Source organism: Mirounga angustirostris, unplaced genomic scaffold (assembly GCF_029215605.1).
Source record: "Mirounga angustirostris isolate CCGP_5_RB_7025 unplaced genomic scaffold, mMirAng1.0.hap1 SCAF_5, whole genome shotgun sequence".
Classification (NCBI taxonomy): domain Eukaryota; kingdom Metazoa; phylum Chordata; class Mammalia; order Carnivora; family Phocidae; genus Mirounga; species Mirounga angustirostris.
Genome location: NW_026991713.1, coordinates 179,877,048 through 179,895,947, shown reverse-complemented (window position 1 = coordinate 179,895,947; position 18,900 = coordinate 179,877,048). Strand labels below are relative to the sequence as shown.

The 18,900-nt window shown below is 50.7% G+C and overlaps 2 protein-coding genes across 6 annotated transcripts in view; one reads left to right on the top strand and one right to left on the bottom strand.

The window, feature by feature from the left end:
* Positions 1-6,278, bottom strand: part of PRKAR1B (protein kinase cAMP-dependent type I regulatory subunit beta) — an 88,963-nt gene extending 82,685 nt beyond the window's left edge. Inside the window, exons 1-3 of one of the 4 annotated variants that reach the window (XM_054507754.2) lie at positions 6,133-6,278; positions 4,996-5,189; positions 2,199-2,373 (exon numbers count right to left, since the gene is read on the bottom strand). The gene's annotated coding sequence lies outside the window, so the exon portion shown is untranslated. The remainder of the gene's footprint in view (positions 1-2,198; positions 2,374-4,995; positions 5,190-6,132) is intronic. The other 3 variants (XM_054507755.2, XM_045875959.3, XM_045875955.3) reach the window with 3 other exon arrangements.
* The window catches only part of DNAAF5 (dynein axonemal assembly factor 5), a 50,593-nt gene continuing 37,968 nt past the window's right edge, over positions 6,276-18,900 (top strand). Inside the window, exons 1-2 of one of the 2 annotated variants that reach the window (XM_064593488.1) lie at positions 6,276-6,982; positions 8,992-9,176. In XM_064593488.1, the coding sequence (XP_064449558.1) occupies positions 6,379-6,982; positions 8,992-9,176 (789 nt within the window). In that variant the 5' untranslated portion in view covers positions 6,276-6,378. The remainder of the gene's footprint in view (positions 6,983-8,991; positions 9,177-18,900) is intronic. The other variant, XM_045875954.2, reaches the window with a different exon arrangement.

Sequence of the window (18,900 nt, the reverse complement as noted above, 5' to 3'; positions counted from 1 at the left end):
TTTTTAGTGATAGCCCTTCCCACGGGTGTGAGGCGCTGCCGGCTCTCTCCAGTGCTGGGCAGAGAAATGGCTCGCGTCCCTTCTGCCACGTTCCAGGGGCCAAGGTGGGTCTGCAGGCCAGCTCACACTGGACATGTGCGGCATGGGAGAAACGTCAGCGGCCATCTTTGGAACCTGTCCACTGCATCTCATAGGACATCAGCTACGGGATATTTGTGGTCGTGCCTTCTATTCCTCATTCGCTAAGCTGTTATCCTGAATAGGTGTACGTTGCATCAAATGCTCTTTCTGCACCTGTTGAGATGATCCCGTGATTTCTCTCCTTCCGTTTTTCTTAATGCAGTAAATTACATTAATTTCTTCCATTAAATTAACCTTGTATTCATGGAATAAACTCAAGGTATTCTTTTTAAATTCCTTATTTCCAGATTGAGTTAGTTAATACTTTGTTTAGGATTTTTGCATCTGTGTTCAATGAAAGAGGTCAATCCATAATATTCCTTTTGTGTAATGTCTCTGTCACTGTGATGCTGGCCTCACAAAACGGGTTGGGAGATGTTCCTCTTTCTGTTGTGGAGAAGTGTCTAGGATGAGAGTTATTTCCTAGTTAAATGTCTTACAGTTAATAAAGCACATGTGCTTACAGCCATTATTGTGGGAAGCTTTTCAATCACAGAGTCGGTTTCTTTACTAGGTACTAGACTCTCCTGCCTTCCTATTTCTTCTTACATAGTTTTCGTTAATCACATTTTCCCAGGAATCCTCCATTTCATACACTTTGGGAGGGATAAAGTGGCTTATATGATCCTTTTGGTGTGTTTTAATGCTCACAACCTGTAGGGATAAGCCCTTTACACTCCATATGTTATTTTGTGGTTTCTCATTTTCTTCCCTTGCCAGTCTTGACAGAGATTTATCTATTTTATTAGACTTTTAAAAGAACAAACTCTTGGTTTTATTGATATGCTCTACTGTATGTTTGTTTTTCTATTTCCCTAGATTCTGTTCTAACCTCCACTATTCTCTTTCTGTTACTGGGCTCAGATTTGTGTGTGTATTTTGCTATTGGGTTAAAAAATCAACACTTGGGGGCACCTGGGTGGCTCAGTCAGTGAAGTGTCTGACTCTTCGTTTCAGCTCAAGTCACGATCTCAGGGTCATGAGATCAAGCCCCGAGTTGGGCTCCACACTCAGCATGGAGTCTGCTTGAGGATTCACTCTCCCTCTGCACACACTCTCTCTCCCTCTGCCCCTTCCCCCCACTCACGCTCTAATAAATAAATAAATCTTAAAAACCACCTAAGCATCCATGTAGCCCCCATCACCAAGATGCTTAAGTACTGTCACCACACGTAGCTGCCCTGTAGGCACCTTCATGGCTGCACCTAACCCCAGAGAACACGGAGCTGTAGCTCGTGAATGCCATGTAAGTGGAATCATGCTAGTCACCCTTCAACGATTGTCTGACTTAGCATAATTCCCTAGAGTCGCCAGGCTGTTGTTTATATCAGCAGTTTATTCCTTTGTATTTCTGAGTAGAACCGTGTTGTTGAATTTCCACATCTGAAGCATTCCTTGTTCTCTGCTTTCAGTTTGATTCCATTTGTCAGAGAACATACTCTGTATGATTTCAACCCTTTACATTGACTAAGGCTGTTTTATGGCCCAGGATATGGTCTATCCTGGAATATGTTCCATGGGCACTGGAAAACAATGTATTCTGCTATTATTGGGTGGAGTGTTCCACAAATGTCCATTAATCCTGTCAGTTGATGGTGCTGTTCTTCTATATCCTTGCTGAGTGTCTGTCTAGTAATTCTAGCAATTGCTGAGAATGGGTAGGGAAGTCCTCATATGAAGTCTTCTGTATACTTTGAACGTCTGTCATTTGGTGCATGTATCCTTGGGATGGCTAGATCTTCCTGGCTGATTGATCACTTCATCATTAGGTAATGTCCCTCTTTTTTCCAAGAAATTTTCTTTGCTCTGAGGTCTACTTTGGCTGATATTACTATAATCTGCTTTTTAAAAATTAATGTTTATATGATATATCCTCTCCCATCCTTTTACTTTCAATCCACCCATGTCATTGTGGCCGAAGTGAGTTTTAGCATATATTAGACAACGTAGTGTCAGGTCATAGTTTTTCTTCACTCTGCCAATCTCGGTCTTCTAACTGGTGTGTTTACACTACTTACATTTAAAGTGATCGATAGGGGCGCCTGGGTGGCTCAGTCGTTAAGCGTCTGCCTTCGGCTCAGGTCATGGTCCCAGGGTCCTGGGATCGAGCCCCGCGTCGGGCTCCCTGCTTGGCGGGAAGCCTGCTTCTCCCTCTCCCACTCCCCCGCTTGTGTTCCCCCTCTCTCTGTGTCTCTGTTAAAAAATAATAAAAGTAAATAAATAAAAAATAAAGTGATTGACAGATTAGGGCTTCCATCTACTATTTCATTATTTGTGTTTGTTCCCTCTCTTGTGCCCCATGAGATCTCCCAACAGGCCTCTGGAATTCCACTTAATGTTTTTGCTTGTACTGCTGTGTTTAGTTTCCTAGCGGATTCTCTAGATACCACCACATACATGTGGCACCTGGGGGTCCCCTGCTATGGAAGTTGCACTACATCGAGTGCAGTATAGAAACCTTACTGCCACCTGCATCCCTTCACTATTCCCATCTCTCAAATATAATTATCAGAAATATTTCCTCAGGTGCCTGGGTGGCTCACATGGTTAAGCGTCTGCCTTCGGCTCAGGTCATGATCCCAGGGTCCTGGGATCGAGTCCCGCATTGGGCTCCCTGCTCAGTGGGGAGCTTGCTTCTCCCTCTGCTTCTCTCTCTCTCTCTCTGTCTCTCATAAATAAATAAAATCTTTAAAAAAAAAAAAAAGAAATATTTCCTCCACATACACTGAGCACATCAGTGTCGTTACTTTTGCTTCAACCATTAGCTACGATTCAAGAAACTTATGAAGTGAAAGGTGGTCAGTCATGTTTACTGCCATGTTTACCCAATCTACTGTTCTTCATTTGCTGAGGGTCCCTGCCTTCTTGTTACAACTTTCTTCCCTTTTGGAGAGCTTCCTTTAATCATTCACCAAGGGCAAGCCTCCTAGCAACACATTCTATTTGTTGGCCTCTGTCTGAAAATATCTTTATTCCTCCCTCATTCTTGAGGATGATTCCGTTGGTGGGATTCATTTCTCTTTCAACACTTGAACAATGTGCCACTTCCTTCCGACCTCTGCGACTTAGGATGAGACACCTGCTGTCATCCACGTTGGTGTCCCTCCACAGGTGATGCATTGTTTCTCTCTAGCTATGTCTAGCATTTTTTCTTCTGTCTTTAGTTGCCAAAAGTTTAACTATGATGTGTCTGGGTTTTTAGAGGTCTTATCTTATTCAGGGCTTGCTCAGCTTCTTTAATCTGCGGGTTTATGTCATTTGCCAAATTTGGGGAGTTTTCAGCCATTATTTCTTTAAATATCTCTTCAGCCCACATTCTTCCTCCTCTTGTTCTAGAACCCTGGTGACACAAATCACTGCCCTGCAGGTCTCTCAGCTTTTCCTTCTGTCTGGTCCATTTGATCTGTCACTTAGATGGAGTAAACACTATTGTTTTACTTTCAAGTTCCCTGATTCTATCCCCTTGTCTCCCCTCTGCTGTTGTGTCCATCCAAAGGTACGGTGATCAGTGTCCACTGATGATACAATACCAGTTTGGCTGTTATAATTTTAAGTTCTATGATTTCCATCCAGCTTCTTTTTATAGTTTTTACTTCTTTGCTGAGACTTTTTTTTTTCATTTGTTTCAACAGACCTCATAAATACATCTTTTTAATATTTATTTGTTTTAGAAAGAGTGAGAGAGAGAAAGAGTGCACGTGCACGAGAGAGAGGAGGGGAAGGGCAGAGGGATATAATCCTCAAGCAGACTCCTGGCTGAGCCCAGAGCCCGACACAGGGTTCAGTCCCACAACCCGTGAGATCATGACCTGAGCCAAAGCAAGAGTCAATGCTCAACCGACTGAGACACCCAGGCACCCCAAGACTTTATAATAAACGATTTTTAAAAGCGTTTTCATGACTGCTTTATAATCCTTGTCAGATAATTCTAACACCTGATCTATCTGGATTTATGTCAGTTAATTGTCATTTCAGCCAAATAGTGGTTTTTGTGGCTCCTGACAGGACAAGTCATTTTTGAGCGTATCCTGAACATTTTGCATATCATGTCAGAAGACTTCTGGTGTTACTGCAATCTACTATTTTAACAGAAAATTGCCCTATTTAGGTCTAGCATGTAGATTCTGGCCTACTTTTGTGGCTCATGGTACCAGTGAGTTTCATTTCACGGCCCTGGCAATGCCCTCTTGGTCTGCTTTCTTCTTCTGGCTGCTGGGGGAGCGGGGCAGCACCTGCTGGTCCTGGGTCTCCCTGTGCCAGCAGGTGGAAAGCTGGAAGATACTGGGCTGCATGGACTCTGCCCCTGCATAGGAAACTGCCCGTGAGCACTACAAGAGTCGGTGGGCCTGCAGGGGCTTCGATGCTGGTGCATACTGGGGGGGGAGGTGTGGCTAGGTCTCTGCTGGGTCTCCCCTTTCCCAAGTCCTGGGGCCAGAAAGAGGTGGCTTTTCTTGCAGTTTTCTTGCCTGTGCTGTGACTTCGTTAAATTAACATTTGTTAGCTGGAGCCTGGGGTATCAACAAAGACTGTGTGGGAAAGCGGAACAGAGAAGCTCATGACTCACAGGTCCTGAAGGTCCACGGCACAGCACATGGGGAGATCAAGGCAGGGTGTAGGCAGAGAGAGGGTCTGTGGATGGAGTGCTTTGGGGTTTCTGGGCTAAGGCTGGATCGGTCGATTCAAACCAAAAGAGTGGGGCTTTGGTAAGCTTTGCAGGGGCCTTATGTAAGAGGCGCACAGGGGTGGGCCCTGGGCAGCAGGGGGACGTGCTTACCACAAGGGCTATAGGAGAGTCACATCAGGAACTTCACTTACTGTGACTGCAGGCTTTACCTAGGGCATGTGCTCACGGCAGGGACGGGTGTTGGTCCAAAGCCCTGCAGGCCTAGTGGCTACGCTCCATGGACGTCGAGGCAGCCAACATCACGGACTACTTTAATGACACTCCCAGGGGCCTGCAGGCAGTTCTGGCTCGGGTTGCAGACCTCTCCGGCACCTGTTCTGGGAAGCTGTAAGAGAGAACAGGAAAACCCAGGGAACCCACTGTGCCGCCACCACCCAGCCCCGAGGACCTCAGCCAGCCAGTCTCCCTGCAGCAGTCAGAGCCCCTCGCCCATCCACAGCTGAATTACCGGCAAGGTACTCAGGGGTACCCGGAGGAAGGGGCAAGGAGCAGTGAGTCTGCACCATCTCTTCCTGGGGCAGGAAGCCTCCCCATGTTGCGTGTTTGCTGTTCCCCACCTTGAGCAGAACCTCAGCCTTCAAAGAGCCTTGAGCCCTTCTCCCCACCTCCTCTTCCACAGCAGCCAAAGTGGTCTGGTAAACACGCAAACCTGATGGGGCCCACTTCCCCACCCAGAAACCTTCCTCCAGTCCCTGTTAACAGAAAGGCCCCGGTGGCCTGACCCGCCCGCCTCCGCTCCCACCCCCGCTCCCGCCACGAGGAGCTTCTCTTCGCCTCCTGGAACAGCATCAGGATGCTCCGGGCAGCAGTTCCCGGGGCAGACCGGGCGCTGACTTCCTCAGTCTGGAGGCCGGAGGTCCGAGATCAAGGGGTCGCGGGGCTGGTGCCTCCGGGGTTTGCAATACGCTCCCCTGGCCTGCAGACCGACATCCGCGGTCACGGCGTCTCCCTGTGTGCCGCGCGCCCCTCCAAAGCCCGCCCTTTAGAAGGGCACCGTCACAGTGGACTAGGCGCCCCCAGCGACCTACTCCCAACTCGACGAGCCCTGTAAGGGCCCCATCTCCAAATAAGGTCACGTTCTGAAGCCCTGGGGTTGGGATTCCGATATAGGAACTTCGGGGGACACAGTGCAACAACGCCGCTCCCCCACCCCAGGGCCTTCGCCCCCGCGGCCACCCCCCTACGCCCCTCCCCGCCCCGCCCCCGCGGAGTCAACTGTCACCAGCCCTGCCAGTCGCCTGGGTCGGCGTTTCACGGGCAAGCCTCACCTGTCTACAGCGAATGCGTCCGCCACTCGCGCGCCGAGGACCGCGCACTTCAGAGTCGCAGCTCGCGTCGCCCGTCCGGCCCCGGCGGTTCCGGCTCCCCGCCCCCAACCCGCCCGGAAGTGTCCTGTCCGCGCCCGGAGCTGCCAATAAAGTTGTGCTCGGAGCCAACCGGAAGACGAGCCGCAATCCGCACCGCGGCCGTCGTGAAAGCGCCGGTCTCCCCGGGCGACGGGCGACGCGCGGAAGATGGCGGCGGCGGCGGCGGCGGCGGCGGAGGCGCCCCCGGGCCCGACCGACGCGGCCGGGACGTCTGAGGCGGCCGAGGCGGCGGGGCTGAGCCGCGCCCTGAGCCGCCTGCTGCCCGGGCTGGAGGCCGACAGCAAGGAGGCCCGGCGGCGCGCGCTCGAGGCGCTGCGGCGCGCGCTCGAGGCGGCGCGGCCCGAGGCGCCCGCCGCCTTCCAGGGCCCGTGGGCGCGCCTGCTGCTGCCGCGCCTGCTGCGCCGCTTGGCGGACCCGGCCGAAGGCTGCCGCGCGCTGGCCGCGCACCTGCTGGGCCTGGGCCTGCGCCGCGCCGCGCGGCCCCGCGACGCCCTGCCGCGCCTGCTGCCCGCGCTCGCCGCGCGCCTGGCGGGACCCGAGTCGGCGCGCGGCCGGCCGCCCGAGGCCTGCGAGGAGCTGCGCCTGGCGCTCGTGCAGCTGCTCGGCCTGGCCGTGCGCCTGGGCGGCCCCGCGCTCGCGCCCCACCTGGACGACGCGGTGCGCGCGCTGCGCGGCGCGCTGCTCGACCCGTTCGCCGCCGTGCGCCGCGAGGGCTGCGAGTGCGCCGCGGGCCTGGCGCGCGCGACGCCAGGTGCTGGCCTCTCGCGGGGGTCGGGACGGGGTGCGGGAGGTGGAGGCCCCTCCTGGACCCGGAGGCAGCGCCGCCCCTGAGATCCGCTGGTTCTCAAAATGCAGATCCGGGAAACCGCCGCCGAAATTGCTCAAAGGGCCTGGGATGCGGTGCGTTTCGGTAACTGCCCCCCGCCGGGGTGACCAATCCGGGCGGTTGCGGTTGCAGGCTGAGAAACACCGCTGCGGTATTTAACTTCTCATCCCCCTTTCTCGGCAGACTCTACCTGTCTTCCCTCTGGGTTGGACGGCTGTCTTCAATGGAGAGAGGCCGCTTCTCTCCTGCTTTCCTTTAATCCACTTCCGTTATTTAAAAAACTCATCTATTCAGGACGGTCCCTTTTTCTGAGTAGCCATTTCTGCAGGATCTTGCCCCGCTTACCTCTCCTTGCTGCCTCAGTCTGGGATTTGCGATGGCAGGAGGCCTCTCCTTAGTCCCGTTGGGAAGGCTTCCTGTAGGACAGAACGTTGAGGTTGAAGATCAGTGATCGGTTGTCAGGAGGAAACTGCTTTTGAGAAATAAGCTTGGCAGATCTGAGGAGCAAAAAGGAGGTCAAGGTGGCTGGAGGGAAGGAGGGCGGGCAGTAGGGAGCTGCTGGGGCTTTGAAATGATTAAAGCCAGGGGAGAGCCAGTGGAGGGTGTGGAGAAGGGGCTCCAGAGGCGTAGATTCAGATTTTTAAAAGATCACTCTGGTGCTCATGGAGAATTGATTACCAAGATGGCAAGAAGAAATGAGGTCAGTTGGGGTCATAATTAATCCATATTTAGATGATGGTTAGCTTGGACTTGAGTAGGGGTGAACAGTCTGCTAATAGAGATGGAGGAAAATGGATTCATGTTGAACATGGAGCTGGCAGGATTTCCTGTTGAATTGGGTGAGGGATGAGGGAGAAGGAGGTGTTGGTGGACAGGAGACAAAGGAACGGGGCTTCCTTTTGGCCCTTCCCATTAGGGACTGTCGAGATTTCCATTGTGAGTCATAAGTTTGGGTTCAAATACTGCAGAATTCTAGCAGAACTGGGGGTGAGGCTTGGGCTGGACACAGCCGTTGGGAATTACAAGCTTTTAACACATTTCTCATTGACCCTCCCCCCAGCCACTTCACTCCCTGGTCTCTGCATCAGCCAGATTGACTGCTTCTCATGCCTTCCAGCCTTTGCATGTTCCCTCACTAGATTATAAGTTTGGGAAGTGTAGGACAGTGTGCCTTGCACATAGCAAGATACCTGCCCACAGCCCACGTGCCCGCCGATTGTTGAGTGAAGGACTGTTGCCTCTGCTTGAAGTATCTCCCTTCTCAAAATCATCTCCCTGCTCTGCCCTCTCTTGGTGAGGGGCCTCTCTTGGATCCCCATCACACTGGGAAGAGGTAGATTAATATCCTGCCTTGATCTGAGGACCTCAGGGTTAAAGAAGTCAACCAAAGCATCTCTGAAATAGCCATCTTTTGGATGGGTCTCAAGCAGCGGCAGAACTGAGGTTAGAACGCCCAGACCAGGACTATCAGAGACATTCTGGTTCCGACTTTCTGGGAGGCCCTTACAAATAGGAAGTGGAATGGCCTTGCCCAAAGCAATGTTGGCCCAGGTGTCTGGCTTCAGGCACACCCAATGTGGGGACTTTCACAGTGTCCTCTAGACTTGATCCCTCTCAGGCACCCAGGGCCACTGTCATCAGCTTCAGACTCTCCCTCACAGCTTCTGCCTCCAGCTGAGATGGGGTCAAGCCCCCAGCCTTTTTGCTTTGGTGCTGTTAGGGTCCCCTGCCTGTCCTGTGCCTCTCCCGGAGCCAGGAGTACAAACCTATGCTAGGCAGGCCTGAGCCAAGTGCCGTGCCTGCAGCAGGGACCTGGGTGGGGAGAGGAAGTTCCAAGGCACAGGTGGCCTGTCCTCTTGGGAGTCCACGGTGCTGGGCTGGGCCAAGGCCCTCGGGGAGCAGGCCTGGTAACTGTGCCCTCCTCTGTCTCACAGACCACTTCCACATGCAGTCGGAGTCCTTGATCGGCCCCCTGATGCAGAGCATCTCCCACCAGCACTGGAAGGTGCGGGTGGCTGTCATTGAGGCCACGGGCACCGTGATCCAGTTCGGCAGCGGCAAGTCGGTAGACGATGTGCTTCCTCACTTTGCTCAGAGGCTCTTCGATGATGTCCCCCAGGTAACAGGAGTTTCTCCTCTGGGTGGTCCCTCCTCTTCACCAAAAGCATGCTATTTGTAACTCACTCCTTTTTCTTTTTTAAAACTATTAGCCTGTTACACCAAATGTCTTTTGTCATTTATCTTTATTTCAGTCACAAGGTGTTCTTAGTTCATGTCTCTGAGAAACTGGAGAGAGTGGAATTGTTTTAATATATTCATTATTCTTAATTGTGAGGAATATGGAAGAGGACTATTTCCTCTTCGGACAACAGTCTAACCGTGTATACAGCAGTTTCAGAGGCGTCTTTAATATGCCGATCCACCAAGGCAGATTTGCCTGACAAGACACAGTGGTTGGGGTACCCAACCTGGGAGGGAAGGATGGATCAGGGTAATCACTCTGTGGGGCCTTGGGACCCACAGAGAGACAGACAGAGATCAGAATACTGGCTTTTGTGTTGGCAGAAGTCAGCTTAGAGGCTGTGTCATGGATCTGAGGCCACATGTACTCATAGAACTTCACAAACCCCGACAACGAGGAGCAGAGCGAAGGCCCCAGTGGGCAGGCCCCCTCCCCGGGGAGGAGCCAAGTGAAGCGGGAGCGTGTGCTTCTGGCGACATGGGGTGGGAGGAGCAGTGGTAGTCGGCAGAAGTCCTCCGGAGTGCTTATAAAGTGCCCCTGCCTTATGGCCGGCGGGACATGAAGTGTCCTGAGGTGGCCAAGGACTGAAAAGTTGGTGGTGTGGTGGTGTGGTGGGGCGTGGCTTCTGCTGTCTTGATGGTAGAAGTGTTGGCTCCGTGCATGAAGCACGTGTGTGCCTGCCCGTCCTGCTGTCCACACACCATCTCATTTCATCCTTCACATCAGCAGCTTGCACGTCCCCTGCAGTTGGGAGGTTATGTTACCTGCTCAAGGTTGCCCAGCTGGAGCTAGCTTCTGGGCCCAGGTCCGGTGACACCAGAGACTCTTCTCTGGCACTATCTGGCCTCCCAGCCACAGGCACACTTGAGTTTTCTTCCAAGGTACTTTGGTTTTTTTATTTTTTTTTTTTTATGTTTTTTTATTATTTTTTTTAATTTATTCATGAGAGGCAGAGAGAGAGAGAGGCAGAGGCAGAGGGAGAAGCAGGCTCCCCGCCTAGCAGGGAGCCCGATGCAGGGCTTGATCCCAGGACCCTGGGATCATGACCTGAGCCAAAGGCAGACGCTTAACAACTGAGCCACCCAGGCGCCCCAACATTACATTATTTTCAAAGTATTTGGTAAAAGGTACATAATGTAAAATTTGCCATTTCAACCATTTTTGAGATAGAGTTTAGTGCATTAAGTACATTCACAATGTAATGCGACCATTGCCACCAACCAAAACTTTCTTAGCATCCCAAGCAGAATTGAGCAGTGACTCCCCATTCCTCCCTGCCCCCCACTTCCGATAGCCTCTTTCTGCATGACTGTCTGCTGAGGCTACTTCACAGAAGCAGAATCCGTAAGTGACCGTTGTGACAGACCTCCTCCCCTGAGTGCGATGTGCTTGAGGCTCACGCATGCTGGAGCACGCAGCAGGGCTCCCTTCCTTTCTAAGGCAGAGTGGCATGCGTGGTGTGGATGGGCCGTATTTGGTGCGCCCCTTCATCCACGAACAGACACCTGCGTTGTTGCCACCTCTCGGCTGCTGTGAATAGTGCTACTTGAACATGAAGGTGCAGGTCTCTGAGGCCAGCGTCCCTTCTTTTGGGCGTGGGGTGTAGACCAAGGAATAGGATTGCTGGGCCCGTAGCAGCTCTGCCGTTAGCTTATTGAAGAGCCACCAAACCATTCTCCACAGTGACTGGACCGTCTTAAATGCCCAGCAACAATGCATAAGGGCTTCAATTCCTCTAGATTCTCCTAACACTTATTTTCTGATTTTCGTTAATTTATAGCCGTTCTAATGGGTGTGAAATGGTGTCTCATTGTGGTTTTGACTTCTATTTCTCTCATGATTAGTGATGTTGAGCATATTTTCATGTGCTTATTGACAGCTTGTCTACTTACATGCCATAAGATTCAACTTTGGGGCTCACGATGCAGTTTTGCCTGCGGGCACGTGTGCACATATGGACTGGAAGGGTTGCGATACCTGTTCATCCACAGAAGGTTTAGAGCCGTTTAGCACCTGCTCTGGGAGTCCTGAAGAGGCAGAGGGGTTAGAGGAAGTGGTCTTGGCTCCTCTTCGGGACTGGGCGTGCCTCTCAGCAAGATGCTGGTACCCCTCGGGGCTTTAGGGGCCAGGACAGAAGGCCCCACTCAGGTGCGTGTCTGTGGTGTCTTGCACCAGGGTCCAGGGTGGCGTCCAGGTGACGTCCTAGGATGTCTGCTTCGCCTTGCTTGCCAGGGTTCATCCTCAGCATGTCACCCTGAGCTGTAACAGGGTACAGGCAGAGCCAAAGGGACCCTCCTCCACCCAAGAGCCAGTCTGTCCGTTCACGTCAGGGCCAGCTGGGTGGGCCAGCATGTCGCAGCATGGGAGGCGGGGACCCAGAGCAGAACTGGGCTCTGCCAAGGGAGGAGAAGGCAGAGTGGCAGGTCAGCACTCACAAGAGACCTGGCTGCAGGAAGTGAGGCCCAGAATGGATTCCAGTGAAAAACAACAGCATTGCCCTGACTGGGACAGTGTCTCAGCTTGCTTGAGGTAGAGCAGGGGCAGCGAAGACAGGGGCTCCCTTGTATTGCAGATGAAATGGTTTTCCTCAAAGTAGTGTAGTAACTACGTACTGACAGCTTTCTATAAACAGCATTACCACATATCAATCAGGAGCTCCCTGTAAATAGCTTAGTTATGTCAAAGCTCCCTGTAGACAGCATAACTGTGTATCGATGGGTCCCCGTAAACAGCATAACTGTGTATCGATGGGTCCCCGTAAACAGCATAACTGTGTATCGATGGGTCCCCGTAAATAGGGTAAGTATTGATAGGTCCCTATAAATAGTATAACTCTGTATCGATAGTTCTCTGTAAAAGTATAACTGTGTATCACTGAGTCCCTGTAAATAGTATAAATGTGTATCGATAGCTCCCTATAAACAGTGTAACTGTGTATTGATGGGTCCCTGTAAACAGTGTAACTGTGAACCAATGGATCCCTGTAAATAGTATAAGTATCGATAGCTCCTTGTAAATAGTATAACTGTGTATCGATAGGTCCCCGTAAACAGCATAACTGTGTATCGATGGGTCCCTGTAAATAGTGTAACTGTGTATCCATAGGTCCCTGTAAATAGTCTTAAGTATTGATAGGCACTTGTAAATAGTATAACTGTGTATCCATAGCTCCCTGTAAATAGTATAACTTTGTATCAATAGCTCCCTGTAGACAGCATAACTGTGTATCGATGGGTCCCCGTAAATAGGATAAGTATTGATAGGTCCCTATAAATAGTATAACTCTGTATCAATAGTTCCCTGTAAAAGTATAACTGTGTATAACTGAGTCCCTGTAAATAGTATAAATGTGTATCGATAGCTCCCTATAAACAGTGTAACTTTGTATTGATAGCTCTCTATAAACAGCGTAACTGTGTATTGATGAGTCCCTGTAAACAGTGTAACTGTGAATCGATGGGTCCCTGTAAATAGTATAATTCTGTATCGATAGGTCTCTGTAAATAGCATAACTGTGTATCGATGGGTCCCTGTAAATAGTGTAACTGTGTATCCATAGGTCCCTGTAAATAGTCTTAAGTATTGATAGGCACTTGTAAATAGTATAACTGTATATCCATAGCTCCCTGTAAATAGTACAACTTTGTATCAATAGCTCCCTGTAGACAGCATAACTGTGTATCGATAGGTCCCCGTAAACAGCATAACTGTGTATCGATGGGTCCCTGTAAATAGTGTAAGTATCGATAGCTTCCTGTAAATAGCATAACTGTGTATCGATGGGTCCCTGTAAATAGTATAACTGTATATCCATAGCTCCCTGTAAATAGTACAACTTTGTATCAATAGCTCCCTGTAGACAGCATAACTGTGTATCGATGGGTCCCTGTAAATAGTGTAAGTATTGATAGGTCCCTATAAATAGTATAACTCTGTATCGATAGCTCCCTTTAAAAGCATAACTGTGTATCACTGAGTCCCTGTAAATAGTATAAATGTGTATCAATAACTTCCTATAAACAGTATAACTTTGTATTGATAGCTCTCTATAAACAGCGTAACTGTGTATTGATGAGTCCCTGTAAACAGTGTAACTGTGAATCGATGGGTCCCTGTAAATAGTATAATTCTGTATCGATAGGTCTCTGTAAATAGCATAACTGTGTATCGATGGGTCCCTGTAAATAGTGTAACTGTGTATCCATAGGTCCCTGTAAATAGTCTTAAGTATTGATAGGCACTTGTAAATAGTATAACTGTATATCCATAGCTCCCTGTAAATAGTACAACTTTGTATCAATAGCTCCCTGTAGACAGCATAACTGTGTATCGATAGGTCCCCGTAAACAGCATAACTGTGTATCGATGGGTCCCTGTAAATAGTGTAAGTATCGATAGCTTCCTGTAAATAGCATAACTGTGTATCGATGGGTCCCTGTAAATAGTATAACTGTATATCCATAGCTCCCTGTAAATAGTACAACTTTGTATCAATAGCTCCCTGTAGACAGCATAACTGTGTATCGATGGGTCCCTGTAAATAGTGTAAGTATTGATAGGTCCCTATAAATAGTATAACTCTGTATCGATAGCTCCCTTTAAAAGCATAACTGTGTATCACTGAGTCCCTGTAAATAGTATAAATGTGTATCAATAACTTCCTATAAACAGTATAACTTTGTATTGATAGCTCTCTATAAATAGCGTAACTGTGTATTGATGAGTCCCTGTAAACAGTGTAACTGTGAATCGATGGGTCCCTGTAAATAGTATAATTCTGGATCGACAGGTCTCTGTAAATAGCTCTCTGTATATAACTAACTGCGGAATAGCTTGTATCTGTTGAGCTTAAGACATGAATGTTTGGTGCCCTGACCCTAGGTGGTAAGAGTTGGCATTTCCACAGAAGACGGAGGAAGTCTTCAGCTGATTGCTTTCTCTTTGGTGACAGGCTTTCCCAAAATTTGGGGCTGCAACTATTTCTTGTTACTTGATTTTCCAAAACAAGTGCACTGCATTGTTGAAACTATTTTTGTTTCCATTTCTTCCCAGTGGCACTTGGTTTGCCCTGTACAATTTCCAGGGCTGATTGAGGTAGGGTTTCAAATCCAGTCTGGCTGCCGCCCACCACCTTGCACGCTGATGCTGGGCGACCACAAAGTTCCTTACCGTAAGCGGGCAGGGAAGTCATGCGCCACCTTCCTGCGTCTGCATCAGCTCTCGGGCCCTCGTGGTCCTGGGCTCTGTGGATGTTTGCTGGGACTTCAGGGGCTGGGCCACTTGCAGCCCAGGGCTGTGTCAGGATCCCACCATGCTCTGTGCAGAAGGTGAGGTCCTCACTGCTTTGTAACTTATAGAAACATCCAGCAACTCCTGTGCCTACTCAGTGCCAGGTCCCTGAGCTACATGGTGAGTGGCCACCTGGAAGTAACTTCCTCTAAGTGCTTTGCCTGAATTGACCCATTTGGTCTGTGTGGTCCTTCCATGCAGAGGAGACTGTGATGACCTCCATCTCACAGATGGGGAAGCAGGGCAGGAGAGAGACAGAGCTCACCTAGGGGACATGGGGGCGCAGAACATGGGCGGTGTAGCTCCTGGAATTCTCCCTCTGGAGCTCTGTCACCTCGGGTCTCCAGGACATGTCTGAGGACATGAAAAGGGGGTGTCCCGGTGTGGCTGGCTAAGGTAGCTTCCCCAGAAAGGCCCACCCCATCCTCCTGTGTGCACCATTGGAGTGGAAGAGTACCAGCTAGGGTTATGTCATGATCCATTGTCATATGCGTCCATGACAGCCCTCGGTTGCCCCAGGGTCACCCTTACCTTCAGGAACCCCTCTGCATTATTGCAGGTGATAATGTTTCAGTTAGAAGCTGGAATCGTGTGTGTTCTTTGTAGTTTGGATAAAACACTTTGGCCTATTGCTAAAGCACCTGGGATGTGTGACCTGCCTGGGTGTCTGTGTGGGAGCCTGCCTGGGAAAGTCAGGCTCAGCAGGCTGGAGCTCGGCCGGCCCCACCTGCCCCGCTGCTGGTGGCCCAGCGGGTGTCCAGGCCAGGTCTCAGGCATTTCTGAGCACCTGCCCTCTGCCAGCATCCTAGTGACGCATAAAAATGAGCAGGTCCTGCCCTAGCCCTCGCAGGGGACTGAGTCTCATGAGCTCTAAGGACTTCACTGGTGCTGAGGAATGATGGGTGTATGGACAGAGGGGTGCATGCCAGGAGGAGAGTGTGCCCCCATCAGTTCTGGTGACTTTTTAGAGTCTGTGGGATTGGATGTTATAAACTCCAGACCCTGTGGGGTGGAGTCCTGCCTGAGTGAACTTGAGCAGGTATCAGAATCCTTGGGTCCAGTCAGAACATCTTAAAAATGGAAGCCTGTTGCTCTATCAGAGAAGGATTACACTCTGTGGCTATTTTTGTTAGAGCAGGTATGAGATTTCTACCACGTCGGTAAAAGACAATCCAAGACAATCCGTATGTGGGTGCAGGGGAAATGAGGTGCGGGGTGCACTTTGCCGGTTGTGGTGACCCTCCTCCCTCCCCCTTCCCGCTCCCCACCTTTAGCCCCCTGATGTCAGACTGAAGGAAAAGTAGCAACGAAAATATAGCGGCTTTCCCATCCGCTGCACACCTAGTAAATATTATGGTGAATCTTTTCAGTTTTAAAGATAAAAATGTTACAGATTCAGTTGAAGCCCCTTTTGCTAGTTTTTTAACAGAATTTGAATACTATATATTTGAAAAAAAAATTGGCTTGTTAATAAAATATCATGTTGATACTATTAAAACTTGTTTATTTTAAAAATGGGGCTTACTTAAAATGATGGAAGATGCTTAAAATCCAAGGCCTTTGGTCAGCATGGGACAAGAGTGGTGTCTGCAGAGCAACTTTGCATGAGACAGTTATTTACACTCAGGTGCTGGGCAGAAAGATCCCCCTGCCTCCCCCAGCCCTCAAACGCTAAAGTCTGAAATGCTCGAACTCAAGGGAGTGAATTTGAAAAAGGTGATTTCTTCCATCGGGCTGTGCCCAGAGCTGCCGTCGAGTCTTGGTGGATGGAACGAAGAGTCGGGTGGGGGGTGCATCCTTAGCATCTGCTGAGGGCAGGGTGCAGAAATAGATGGCCTCCTGATGAGAACTGGACATTTCTTTCATCCTTGACTGAACAAACTGAGGTGAGACGTTCCAAGTCAAAGGAGAATGGACAGTTATCTTTCGTGTTCGTGTGTTTCCCCTGGCTCTGTGTGCTGATCTAACAGATCGTATGTGTATGGGTTCTCCAGCCCAACACCCCCGGATCAGTAAACCTGACTCAAGAAAGTAAGAGTGCATTTCGCTTTTTTTTTTTTTCCTTAATTGATGGATTTCCTGCTTTGTCAAACTGTTACCTGGCAACTCTGTTCAGTGCTGTTTTCCTGAGCTGAGAGAAAAGGGTGGTTTGTCTCGTGATAAAGGGCATCGGCAGGTTTCTTGAGGCTGGCGGAGGCCCATCTGTGTGGCTCAGGAGCCGCTTGGAGGCCAGCCCTCAGGCTCTCCCAGCTCAGAAGGGGAGACCCAAGAAGTCTCCAGTCTGCAAAAGAGCCTGGATCTTGGGGGATGTCAGAGTGACTGTCCTGGGTGTGGGGCCCTCCTGTTGCCCCGACACATGGGTAGGGTGTCAGGGGTGAGCGTAGTCGGACGGGTTCCTGTGGGTCCCCACAGGTCCCTGACCCCCCAGCTGCTGGGACCACCTTCGTTAGGAGTCCTCCTGAGTGCCTGGTGCCAGGCTGCGTTGCAGTTGGATTGTGTCCATCGGGCTCCCGAGTGCCGCCAGCATGTGGTGTTGGCTGAGCTTCAAATGTGGTGCTGCTTAGTACAGCTACTTTTTCAGTAAGAATGACCCTCAGGGGCGCCTGGTGACGCAGTCGTTAAGCGTCTGCCTTCGGCTCAGGTCATGGTCCCAGGGTCCTGGGATCGAGCCCCGCATCGGGCTCCCTGCTCGGCGGGAAGCCTGCTTCTCCCTCTCCCACTCCCCCTGCTTGTGTTCCCTCTCTCGCTGTGTCTCTCTCTCTCTGTCAAATAAATAAATAAAATCCTTAAAAAAAAAAATAATGACCCTTGGGCCTCTCATGACATTAGCTCTGAGGCACCTTGATTCCTCAGCAACTCCTCAGGGGCCCTAGGATCATGCACGAGGACAACATGGAAAGAGGATTCTGTGCTAAGTCAGTCCTCACTGTTGTAGGTGTCCAGTTGTTTCTAGGTACTTGGACCTCTCTAACCGTGCATGTTTTTGTTGAAAGAATAGGTGAGATTCTCTGGGATCTTTAGCTGTGGTTTTGTTTTGTTTTGTTTTAAAGATTTTTATTATTTATTTAACAGAGAGAGAGAGACAGAGCACAAGCAGGCAGAGTGGCAGACAGAGGGAGAGGGAGAGGGAGAAGCAGGCTCTCCACTGAGCAGGGAGCCCGATGCGGGGCTCGATCCCAGGCCCTGGGATCATGACCTGAGCCGAAGGCAGCCACTTAACCAACTGAGCCACCCAGGCGCCCCTAGTTGTGGTTTTTTTTTTTTTTTTTTAAAGATTTTATTTATTTGACAGAGACAAAGTGAGAGAGGGAACACAAGCAAGGGGACTGGGAGAGGGAGAAGCAGGCTTCCCGAAGAGCAGGGAGCCCGATGCGGGGCTCGATCCCAGGACCCTGGGATCATGACCTGAGCCGAAGGCAGACGCTTAACAACTGAGCCACCCAGGCGCCCCTTTAGTTGTGGTTTTGATTAATGACGTGCTTATGTCATTAATAATAACCACCCTTTTATTTCATATTGTAACTTTTTATTTTAAAATAGTTTAAGACAAGAAGTTGCAACAGTAGCAGGAGCCCGAGGGCCCTGCTCCCAGGCTTGTTTGCCTCCCACGGTCTGTGTTGTTTACACTGGCGGGCAGGTGAGTGAGCCAGGTGCCCGGGGCCTCCCGTGTGCAAGCACTGTGCCAGGTGCTTTCCCTGCTCGCCAGAAGCCAGTGGCACGTGTCCTGTTATTCTCTTACTTTCCAGAAGGGAGAATAAGCTTTGGAGAAGGCAGCAGGGCCAGAGTGCACCCTGCTTATCTAGCTGCCTTGCTGGAGCCAGGGCTGAGCAGCCCACGCCAAGTCCAAGTGCCTAAACATGCACCCTGACCTGGGTGCCGCCTGGGGCACACTTCACCTGAAGTCCCTGCGAGTGCTTTCTCTCCCATTGGCAGCCCCAGCCAACAACAGACACACACCGCCAGCGGTCGGCCCCCTTGCCCCCGGTGGGACAACCTTGGTGTGGTGCCATTGTGCTCCCGAGCCCCCCAGGATTCAGCCGAGCCACATCTCTGCTTGGCCTCTGCCCCATCCTGCTTCCCTCCCATGATGATTTCGGGTGTCTGGATTCCCACCTCAGGCTCTGCTCTCAGGGAGCTAGACCTTGAGCACCTCGTGTGTTTCTAAGCTCGTTTCTTCCCTGTGGTGGACAAAGTGGGCAGAGGCATGCACGTCACCTTCCCAGGTCACCAGCAGCAGAGCTGAGGGTGCCCTGCTGGCTTCGCCGGGAGGCCCTGGAGCTCCAGGACCAGAGGCCTTGGCGGTGTGGCCTCT